This window comes from Frankliniella occidentalis, unplaced genomic scaffold, assembly GCF_000697945.3.
Source record: "Frankliniella occidentalis isolate FOCC.00 unplaced genomic scaffold, Focc_3.1 Scaffold13, whole genome shotgun sequence".
In the NCBI taxonomy this organism is placed as follows: domain Eukaryota; kingdom Metazoa; phylum Arthropoda; class Insecta; order Thysanoptera; family Thripidae; genus Frankliniella; species Frankliniella occidentalis.
Window position 1 is genome coordinate 2,396,438 of NW_026267143.1, and position 11,717 is coordinate 2,408,154.

At 54.5% G+C, this 11,717-nt stretch overlaps 1 protein-coding gene across 1 annotated transcript in view; it reads right to left on the reverse strand.

Annotated features, from left to right (window-relative positions):
- Nucleotides 1-10,760, reverse strand: part of LOC113216593 (zinc finger protein 768-like) — a 38,835-nt gene extending 28,075 nt beyond the window's left edge. The window contains exons 1-2 of the mRNA XM_052263607.1: nucleotides 10,748-10,760; nucleotides 9,591-10,498 (exon numbers count right to left, since the gene is read on the reverse strand). Coding sequence (XP_052119567.1) covers nucleotides 9,591-10,498; nucleotides 10,748-10,760 — 921 coding nt within the window. The remainder of the gene's footprint in view (nucleotides 1-9,590; nucleotides 10,499-10,747) is intronic.
- Nucleotides 10,761-11,717: the final 957 nt, after the last annotated feature.

Genomic DNA, 11,717 nt, shown 5'->3' on the forward strand with positions numbered 1-11,717 from the left:
CGACGTCTGACACATTCCGAGGCCCGTCATTCACGGTGCAAGGAGGCGCGGCGCGGCGCGGCGGCGCCCCCCGAGGCCGGCAGAGGAGCTAAGCGTCGCGAAGGGCTCGCACCGGCGGGACCGGCGGGCGTGACAGCCCGGGCCACCACCGCGGGGGCCGCCAGCCCCGCCAGCTGCCCGCACACCCAGCGCCATCGCACGCGCGGTGTGGGCACGAGATAGCCTGCGCCGAGGAGGCCCCATCGACACGGGAAGCATAAATCATCAAACTTTTTAACAAAGGAATATGGCAAGCAATGCGGACCACGGGCGCGCCTTCGTAGGCGTCAATGGTATTGTTCAACATGGACGTCTAAAATCTTGACTCCATTAGCAGTCCTAGTAGGGCCTTACCGCAGCGGGGCGCTGTTTTTCCCGAGGGGGGAATGCCGTACTTTATGAGTAACCCTCCTCCCCAAACAGCCAATAAATATGGAACCAGATACTCATCACCATCCATCGCACACCTCCACCTCACACGCTCACAAGCGCACGCGCGCGCGCGCACACACACACCTGTCTCGTATTCTAAATCAATACACACTTGAAAAAGGTGTTTTTTCTGTTCCATGCAGCTGCGAAGTGAGATAAATTGATAACGGTCTTGCTATACACCTAGCCGAACGAGACGGTGCGTGAGTTATTGACACGCACAACTACACAGACACACGTATACGCACACGCACTAAGTGTTTCAGTGCGACAGCGTCGATGCCCTAACACACACACACACACGCGCGCGCACGGTCATTTGCAACTCGACTGCCTGTCGTGTCCAGGACTCTATCACTTGTTTTTCACCCCTTCGTGCTCGTATATCATGCGCAAGGAATGAATAATAAATCTAATAATACGACACGCGCTACATTTCTTTTCCCCGCATTTGCTTCTTCATTTCCTCTCGCGCTGTCCTCCAGTGTGTCTCGTCCGCCGCCCGACGAACTCTCGGCCATGCAGTGACCGGGGACTTGGTGGAGGAGCGCGCAATAATAAACTTTACAGCCCAGCCGAGCCGCTGGATGCGACGGGAGCCCCATAAGGTGCACCGACTACCTGCTTCTAGCTGGTGCAGCCTGGTGCAGCCTGGTGTGGTGCAGCCTGGTGCAGCGCCACGCCACGACCGCCGCGAGGTCGCAGGTCGGCTCCCTATCGCTCCGCGTCGCGTCCACACTTAACCGAACTCCAGTTTACTGCTGGGGGCCTCCTGCACAGAACGCGACCCGACTTTCAACTAACTTCCAGAAGAAGCTCCTTCCTTTCCGATGGAACCTTCTATAAACCCTAATGTATACTGTTGTCCATAAACATGCAGTATTCAAGCAGATGCCAGCTATGCCAAGAACAGTACTTGTTCTTCTTATACATCGTCTAGAAAATACGTCCGTATTTTTCAGATGCATTCGGCAAACTGCGAGAGAGCTCGGCGCCTGCAAGACTCAGGGTAGGCCACCCTGCAGTACACGCATGCACGGCAGACAAGTTGTTGTATACCTATCAGGCGCTTTCAGAGCTTTCTAGATTATCCCACCACTGTCTGTAAGGTTGATAATAATTTATGCAAATAGAACGAGTTTATACCTAAGCACAAAATTATTTTTGTGTTTTAGGTCTCCGTAATACTCAGGAATATCTTGGTAAGTTACAACACCACACAACTACCAGGTGGCTGATTCACGCCGCGCACTTTTGTAGTTATTCTGTACCGCACGCGTCCATGCGTTTCAGTATAACTACGAAAGTGCGCGGCGTGAATCAGCCGGTACAGTAATTATTACGCAATTCTTTTTTAGTAAAACGTTTAGAGCATATGCACACATTTCTGCATAGTAAACAAGTTGTGACTTAGGCATGAAAAGTTGTGCATAACTATGGCTGGTTAATACGATATTCGAATTGCTTACTTAGGCTCAAGAGCACTGTATCTTAATCACATTGTTTTACTTCTTTAAAGTTTTGATAAAGTCAAAACTTATTGCGAGTTAAAATAACGCATTAAATTTTTTGAAAATAAAATAAAATTCGAGTTCGAAGTAGTTTAGTATTTTTGAAAAACGATACTCGGTCGCTGCCTCGGTGTATTTGTCAGCGCACACAGTAGTTTGTACAGCAGCGGTAGCGGGGCTACCGCGCGGCCGCAACACGAAACGGATGAAGTGCGCATTCTTGTGTTCCTCCCCACCTGACGCTTTTAGTCGTTAGCGGAGCTACGCCAATTTGGGTGACACACACACATGCGCGCGCGCACACATACACCTGCATCTTCTGCTGCCATGAGTAAAACGCTTGACTGCAGCTGCACACATACACGCACGTCAGCGAATACGTGCGCCGGCGCGCATGTCTGCTGGAGTCTAAATGGATGTGCATGCAAGTTATCAGCAGAATATTTTATGTTCTCCCTTTTGCTCGCAGGAGGGACACCTCTGCGGCCCGTGTGCGCGAGCGAGTGTCTGTCCCAACAGTACAGGGTGGCAGCATTAGTCGGCAGCAGCAATGCTTGTCAAGCAGGACGAGAACGCGCACCATCGACGCACATTCTAAGGAGCCCACACCTTAGGGACCTACGGGCTACTGTGATGCGCAGGTTGCCTGCTTTTCCCTTTCACAATGGTTCTGGTTCAACGGGTGGGTCCCGGGACCACAACCCGGCATGGATATTCATGAGGATAACCATACAAGGGGTTTGGAAGAGCGGGCAAAGCGCACATGCGCGTCGCCAGGCTTACAGCCTGCCTGGGCATTTCATCGTAAAACGGCGGATTGCTGTGTGGTGGATGACCAGGCGATGGCCGGCGGACCCGGCCTGCCCCGGCCACCCAGACAGCAAGGGGCGTTTACTCCGACCGGCACCTCGAAAACAAGATTTGCACGCAAATCGCGTTGAATTGAGAAAAAAAGAGTATCTCCCTGCCGGCGAGCGGTCCCTCTTTGGCACACGGCGTTCGCACAGTTGACGTCGAGTCAATGATACGGACAGCTGAAGAGCGTGTGGCGTGTGTGAGGGAGAAGGGATTAGAGAGAGGGAGAAAGAGAGAGAGAGGAGGAAGGGGGGGGGGGGCAATGAGCGGAAGCTTTTGGTCGAGAAAGCATCAGCCGGTCGTCGATGTGCCAGGATGAAGTATGAGACTGCTGGTGACCGCTCCCCCGGCGGGCGGTATTAACATTATCCCCCCTAACGGGGCCGCTTCTGCAGGAGTTTCGGACGGTCCAAAACCTAATCCGCAGGCCGTGTTGGGCCTCAGGGTGCCGTCCGAACGATCGTCTGCAGTGTGGCGGCGGCAAATCCCACCCAGAGAGTTAGCTGGTTGAGTGTAAGATTTAATTCAGCGTGGCGACGGGGAGGGGCGTCTCAAGGCAGCAATTGGCCGGCCAAGGAGGACCAAAATCTAATCAACATAGAGAAGAGAGAGAAAGGGAAGGGTGAATCGACCGAGGGGTCCTCCACTATAAGTCTCATCGTACACGAGAAAAAATACTCGCAAGGTACTTGCAGTAGCCCGCAGAAAACTCGCTCCAACTCGCAAAAAGAAAAACGAGTAATACTAGCGAATACTCGAGTTAACACGCCAAAACTCCAAAATGCAGAATGGAGAAATTTGTTCATATACTAGCGTACTAAAACATGCGTAAGCGGTGCACGTTTACAGAACTCAGAAACCTATGAATAAATGTGTTCAGAAGATTTCAATGCACTGATAGTGATAAACCAAGTGTACAACTGCTCAACACTTGAAAGTGTAAAACCACAAGTGTAATACTTGCAAGTGTTCAATTCAGTAGTAGATCAGACGCTTACTGTGAGGGAAGTGTTCAACAGAGGAGTTGCACACTTACAAGTGCACAAATACCGAGTTTAACACTTGCAAGTGTACTACAACTAAATTGAACACTTGCATTTATTGAGCTTGCGGTTGCACACTGACAAGTGTTGAGCAGTTGAACACTTGGTTTATCAGTGTGTGTAGTAAACCGGAAAACCTTAATATTTACACATCTTCTTCAAGTGGAGACACAAATAGACAGACACCAGGTCGTGTGCCTAAGCCAGCTGTATATATATCATATATATTATTTTCCAAGCAGAAAGGCCGGCCAAAAGAGCACGCCCACTCTTGAAGCGCATCCAGGCAACTTTATTCAAAAGCAGCGGGACTTTGGTCTGCTTAGCCGATAGCACCTCATTTTTTTTATATTTTTAAAAAAGAATTTAAGTAATTTTTTTTACAACTTTCTGTAAAGCGTGTTATTTGTTTCGTTGATTATGCACTTCGAAGTCCCTCTAGCACAGAACAAAAATATAGAGAAAATCTGACGAAATTTCACCACAACTTGTAGTGACCCCTTAGAAACCTTAAAGCATTTGGGAGTCTTTTTTTAGACCTATGTCTGTTCTTTTCTACCACTCTCACACCCTAACGACTGGGAGAATGGCAGGATATGCACCACACCAACCACCCGTTCCAGTGTCCAGAATGCTACTGTAAATTTATGTTTTTCAAAATCCGCTCTGGGATATGGAATCAAAACTGCAAACTAGATTTAAAATATCCTCTCTGCTGACTGGTCCTTGGTCCTCCAGTAAGTAAATCTGACGCGCTGGCTCGCGCCGCCTGACGCCCGGGCGGGACGCCCCGCCAGCCTCTCATTAGCACGTTCCCTGAAGCGTTGGCTTGGCTTACAATTAGTCCGCGAGAGGGACCCGGAGGGACCAGAGCGGGCCCCGGCCCGGGCCACGCTACTCACCTCCTCGCCGATGGAATGCGACTGTTGGAGCACTCGGCCCGGCTCGCGCCTCATGCGGCCCGCCCACCCAGCCAAAGTGCACAAAACTATGAGTCACCGCAAAGGAGGAGTGAGGTACCACGATCACTTATTTTAGCCGATTAAAACATCTGCACTGAACATTAAGTATACGCAAGTAACGTTAAGGTGGCAGCTAGCTCTAACTATCGATGGCCGTATGAATAGGTAGGCTATATTTTCACTCGCTATTGCACCTTCATCCTTCGTTGAGTGTTGCTGCAGCAGCATTCTGTACAACGGCCGTGGCCGCCCCTTTTCTTTAGATATTGCTAACACCAAATGCGTGAGGGAGAAACAGTTATTTGCTAAGAAAAATAACTAAGAAGGATAAAGCAACAAATACAGTACATACGGGGCTAAGGCAAAACTCTAAACTGATTGTGGCTGGGCCTGGGCCGGGTGTGCCTCTTGCGCACCTCGGCTGCTCCACTACTTAATGGGCGTCGATAACCCTGCGCTAATTTGCCACACGGCTATTTAAGGCCGGCATATCGCGCCCCACCACGCCGTACCGTCTCCCCCCGCCGACTGGTCCCCGGCCGGTCCCGTTTCAGTAATTGTTCCGTACCGAGCACTATACAAACGAAACACACATCGCCAGGCCGGCCGGCCAGCAGAGGCAGATTGCCGAGCTGTTCAGAGGTACTTGAGGGGAATCAGGTTCTCCTCCGGTCTGCATGAATAATTCCATCTTGAAACTGACATGGGTTCGAATCAGTTCGGAAGCCTTCTCTCATTCTAGTTCCTTACCCGGCTGCTGCTTGCCGCAACGTCTCGTCTGCTTTGCACAGCCTGCGATATTGCTTTTGCAAAACCGGACGGCGGCCAAGCGGGTAAAGCTTCTCACTGACGGTGATTGGATTTCAGAAGGCGTTATAAAACGCGTGCATTAAAAAGTGTGTTTCGTACTCCAGTCGGTAGAACACACGGCGGGCTGCTAAAAGTATGGCCGGAGGGAGGAGGGAATTAAATTAATATTCGGGCGGCTTCGCTTTGCTTCGCGACTGGACCCGAATTCCCACGGCCTGCTGGCACGTTGTCAAACAGCATGATCCGTGAGCGTACCGTGGCCCTCAGCCCTCTGCAAACCACACTGTAAACATTTCCTGTTATTTTACTGAATATTTTGAGATAAAAAAAAAACAAGAAGAGCGAGGATAGAGGGAAAAGAGGGGTGGTTTTTCCCTTCTTAGTGACTGTCTAAAAACAGACTATGTCTCTTCCAGATTGTCTGTAAAATAATTGTTGACAACACTTTTATCTTTTCATAGTGGCGCAAAGAAATTGTAGTTTGATCAAATGGCAGTTAAAATTTATGATTTTTATAGCGCACACACTGAGGAAAGTTTGTATTCGAAATGAAATATCTCGTTCGGAAACGAAACTACTGTCATATTTTTATAGGAGTTCGTGACAACTTGTTTGGACAGTGTATGTAGGTAGACACATCTAAAACCACGGCAGAGATGAGACAAGTTTACCAAAGTTTACCGAGACTTTGAACGTTTACAAACAGTGCAAATGGCAGCAGCCGAACCGAGCCGAACGGAAACGAGACGGTGGTAAAGATGGCGTACGCGAGCCGCACGTTGCAGGAGACGGTGCGATGAGCTCGGCGGGGAGGGATGCGAACATGAAGAGACAATGATGAAGTCGGATGCAAAATGGAGGCGGATGAGCACCATTAATCTCCGGCTCCAGCTGACTCACGGCGCAACCACGGTCAATCAGGGTCGCCAGCTAGATAGCTGGAGAGATAGAGAGGTGGCTGGAGAAGTGTGTCTAATCAGGTGGCTACACTGTTATTTAAAGGCGTCCCGTCAGAGTGCGACAAAGGCGTATGCTACAGAAACCAGTGCGACTTAAGTCGCAGTCTGGGCATACACCTTTGTCGCATTGCCACCATACACCTTTGTATGCATAAAATGCCGGACAACCCCTAAGCCCCCTGAGCGGGTGCTTGGCCTGCATACACCTTAGGAGTGCACTTCATGGGCCTGGAGCCCACGGCTCACAGCTCCCTCAAACCGTGTACTATTTAACCCAACTCAAGGTGTATGGAGGCCAAACACCTGCCCAGGGGGCTTGGCAGGGGCTTAGGCCCTGTCCGGCATTTTATGCATACAAAGGTGTATGGTGGCAGTGCGACAAAGGTGTATGCCCAGACTGCGACTTAAGTCGCACTGGTTTCTGTAGCATACGCCTTTGTCGCACTCTGACGGGACGCCTTTGAAATAACAGTGTATGGGGACCGCCGGGACCGCAATGTCATCCTCCATACCTCAGATCTCGCAAACACGATAAGGTGGGGCGTAAAGTGGCGGGGCCTCCCGCGCAGCCTGACGGGGCGTGCACTTGGCGCAGAGATGATGGTTCAATTTCGCCGACCATACAAAGCCTGAACGAGTGGGTCCTTGCACCTACTGAGGTTCAATAGGCACACTGCACGTTTCTTACGAACAACTGCTCTTTCGTAACGTACAAAGGGTTTGGAGCATTTGTATTAGCCTACAAACAAATCGTTTGTATTACGAAGAGCTTCTGGTTTGTATTACAAACGATGCTTTTCGTATTAAGAATGGGGACTGTTCGTAACATGAAGGAAAATCGTTCGTTATGGCTGCTTCAGGATCCTTTATACGTTACAAACCCAATTCTTCGTACACACTAATTGAAAATTCAATTCAACTGGTATCATGTTCAATGAATTCAAGCCTGCAGCCACTTCACTGTGAAAAATTTAATCGTAAACTTAGGCTACGACATTTCTTGTAATTTGGAATTACAAAATAATGTTGTAAATTTACAGCGGACCATTTTTGCTCCTCGATTAATTCCAAGTCGATAGGAAGTGATTGTAATTTTACAACTTCAAGATGTAATTTTACGGACTCATATCATGGAAAATTTTCCTGTGAACTTACGAGTATTTTACAGTGTTCAGTTCAAACTAATCTAAATCAATTTGGCTGGAATAACCTCGAGCAAAATCATTTCTATACGTGAGTTTCTATTCCGTTTTTGGTGTATACCCTGTAAAATCCCTTCTCGATTAGTTGTTATAGTGCACACCTCCGCACCTGGTGCGTCCCAGCTGCGGCCAGCAGGGTAGGACAACTAGGCAGGCGCGGGGCAGGGCGCTGGCCTTCGCCCCTCCATCAGCCCCGCGGGCGCATCGGACACTCAATTGAAGACGAGTCACCGACGCCGAGTGTCATTTAGAGGCCCATCGCAAACGCGTTATCGGGACCGCGATCGGGCGATAAAGTTGTCACGGCCATCTCTCCTACGGGACGCCTCGCCTGCCGAGACGATGAGCGCCGCTCCAGGGCGTTGGGCCCTAGCCTGCGCGGCGTGGTAAAACGAAGTGTAAAACAGGCCCCGCAATGGCAGATAAACAAAGCCAGAGCAATGCGCTCGTCCAGGGAAGGGGGCTAGAACTGCTGGCTGGGCTAAGCTAACGCGTGACCTACCGATGAATTCGATAGGATTCCATCTTCTATAGGCACATACTCGCGGTGCTACAGAACGAGTCCGCTACCGCTGGATGTGATGTGTGCTTGCGTGGCTCGTATCGGCGTACACCTGCAGGCTGCAGGGCAGCAGGGCGGGGTGGGGCTCGAGCTGCAGGGCAGGCCCCACAGCAGGGCCCTCCTGCGGGACCGCCGCGCCGCACGTGAGACCGCTCTATCACAGCCGCTCCTGCCTTGTTCGGGCGCTGCTCCGATGATAGCGGCCTCGGCGGCACAACAGCACAAGCCACGTCCAAACGCCGCATTTCTCATCGGTGGCACACAGCAGTACGCGCTCCCCTACACACACAACGCACGTACACACACACACTAAAAGGGCGTAACAAAAATTAGTGATTTTTGAAATTGAGAAAACAATGGTGCGAACACGATTCGTCAAATTTCAAGATAGGCAAACATCATTAATCACTAAGCACACACCGAACGCGCGTTTTTCCTCCGTCTCCGTCCCTGTGTTTCTCCCAGACAGGCGCCTCGGCTCCGGGCTCCCGACGCATGGCGGGGTGCCGCCCGCCGCCTGCGGGTTCGCAAATCGCTACTTGGACTGCAGTCTGCGACCACACGCGCCATCCAGTGCCGTCTAAGGCTAATGGCGGCCCGGGCCGCAGGACGCGCGCAGAATGTGAAAACAAGTGGGTGACGCTGCGCCCGCTGCGCGCTGCTGGGCGCGGTGGCGCGCGCGTACGTGATCACTATTGGCGCGCGCACTTTATGCAACAACAACAGGGCACAGCGACGCGCTTATTGATTGCCCGCACGGCCGCTGCATTATATTTCGAGTAGGAGTGCCTGCCTCACCGGCCCATGCTACGTGCCCCCCCCCCCCCCCCCCCCCCCCCCCCCCCCCCCCCCCCCCCCGCGCGCTCAGGTTGCGCACCGACTCACGTGCCACAACAGGAGTATCCGTGAAAGCGTCGTTTGTCTCCACTCCTCCTCGGAACCCTTTGGTGCATCCCCCGCTCCTCCTCCTCTTTCCCCATCCCCTCTCTTTTCTGAGGCTTGTCTAGCGCCGGATGGCTTGTATCTCATACGCTCAGTTACGCCTGGTTCCTACCCCTCCCCTCCTCCATTCCCCCGTCGGCCGTGTACGCCGTCATCGTGCCCCCGACGCGATCAGTCAGAGGAGAAACCCCTTTAACACGTCGACAATGATACGGGCAGCCGCATTAGTCAGCGGCGCCGAGCGGGGCCGCGCGCGGCGAGCAGGGTCCTCACCTCCTTGCGGCCCTCCGGCGGTGAGGCGGCGCTGTCGCCGACAGCCTCGTGGGGCTGGGGCACCCTCGGCGGCGGCGGCCTTCGGCTCTGCATCCAGGGCGACGGCGTCACGATGCTCGTCATCGGCGGCCGTGTCCTCGAAGGGCTGCCGTCGTCCTCCTTCCTGTCGAGCCTGCCTTGCTCCGGGAACGACGAGCTCTTGGCGGAGGTGGGGCTGGGCACGAGCGGGGCGCCGGGGGGCATCCCGTGCAGCGGCCGCGCCCACATGTCCGGGGGCGGCAGCGGCAGCCCGGGGGGCAGCCCCGGGGGCAGGCCGGGGGGCAGGCCGTGGGGCGGCGCAAAGGCGAGGTGGGGCGGCAGGTGGGGCGGCAGGTGGTGGGGTGGGGGCGGCTGCAGGTGCAGCGGCAGCGGCAGGTGGCGGCCCATCATCACCTCGTACTCCGACAGGCCGCAGGTCGGCGGACAGCCCAGCGGCCCTAGTGGGGTGAGCGCGCTGTGCGGCCGCGGCTTGGAGGCGCCGAAGGCCGAGGGCGAGGCGCGGTGGTGCGGGTCCGGCGGGCAACACGCCTGCGCGGGAGGGGTCGCCGCGTCCCCGATGGGCACCTTCACGTCGGACATGATGGACGAGCTGGAGCTGCCCGAGTAGCAGCCGCTGTCCGAGCACGCCGTCGTGGCCGGCAGCGGCGAGGGCATGTCCTTGAGCACCTTGACCTGCAGCGCCTCGGCCGTGAGCAGGAAGGACCCCAGCCGCTCCCGGGACACGGCCACTCCGCCCGTGTACATGAACTGCAGGAGCGCGCGCATGTCCTCGCGGTGCACGTCAGCCAGGATGATGGTCGTGTGCTCCGCGCTCGGGTGGTCCAGCAACAACCTCTGCAACAGAAGAAGAAGATCGCCAGGTAAATTCCCTGGAATGCAAGTAGACACAACTTAGCACCTATGTCAAATGCCCCGATATTGGATTAATAAAAAGTGTGCGGCAAAAAGGCTCAGGGTCATCTGGGATCTTTTGGGTGCTGTTCCAGTTCAGGGCAGCAAAGCATTATGAGACTGGGGAAATATAAAGAAATCCGGTTGTCCGTGATATCACTCCAACCGGGTGGACCCAGCCACAGCGTCCACTCCAGAGCACGCAACGCACCGCCAGAGACTCTTACTGCGATAACTCATGTTTTCACCGGGGTAACATAGTTTTTCGAATCAGCACCCAACTAGCCGCGCCGGTGTCTGTTTACATAACCGATAAAGTTCCCCGTCTCGGAGCGGCAGCCGGGTTTATTTCAACGCGTTCTACAATCTCGAGTCGGCCGCTCCTTTTTCTGACACCGCATTTGATCTGAACCGCCTTCCTTCCCCAAAGAACAAACTGCAGCCGAGTTGATGATTTGCGGCCGGCCGAGCTAGGTGGCCCCGAGTGCCTCGAGGTGGTCCCGCGGCGCCCCCGGCGGGCCTCCGCTCTCGTCCCAACACCTCGCCGACGTCGACCGCCCGGGCCGAGGCGTCCACTTTAGTGGCCGCCGCGGCGCACAGCACGGGCCGCTTGTAGTTATACGGCCCGAGCCTGCGCTGGGGCCGGGGCGGCCGGGGCGGCCGGAGCACTGGCCCGGTCCGGCACACACCGCGACACGGGGCCGGTCCGGGGCCAGCCCGGGGGGGAGGGGGTCGAGGTTCAGGGGGCGGCGGTCTCGCGTGCGCGGCGCACATGAGGCGCCCGGCCGACAATGAGCCCCATTAGCCAGCGGCCTGTTTACATCCCGGCCGGGAGGAGGACCGGCACCGCAAATAATCTGGCGGACCGGCCGGCCGGAGGGAGATCGAGAAACGTTCGTGAAGAGAGGTAAAAGGAGGAGTGGCGACCCTAAGCTCCGGGCGCGCCGCGTCACTGGAGATCATCGCCGGCGACCCCTTTAAACCGAGAGGGGGGGGGGGGGCTATGGGAAGAGAGTGAGGTCATCCCGTGCGTGCAGACAGGTCGCTCTTCAACGTACAGTAGCTTCGAGACACATCACCCAGGCCCCCGCAGTCGCAGCTCAGAGGGCCGGCGGCCGCGCAGGGCAGATGGAGCAATTTCTCCGCGGCCGGGCGGCCGGCCTGCATAAAGTAGATTACTGCGGGGGAAACGGTAAA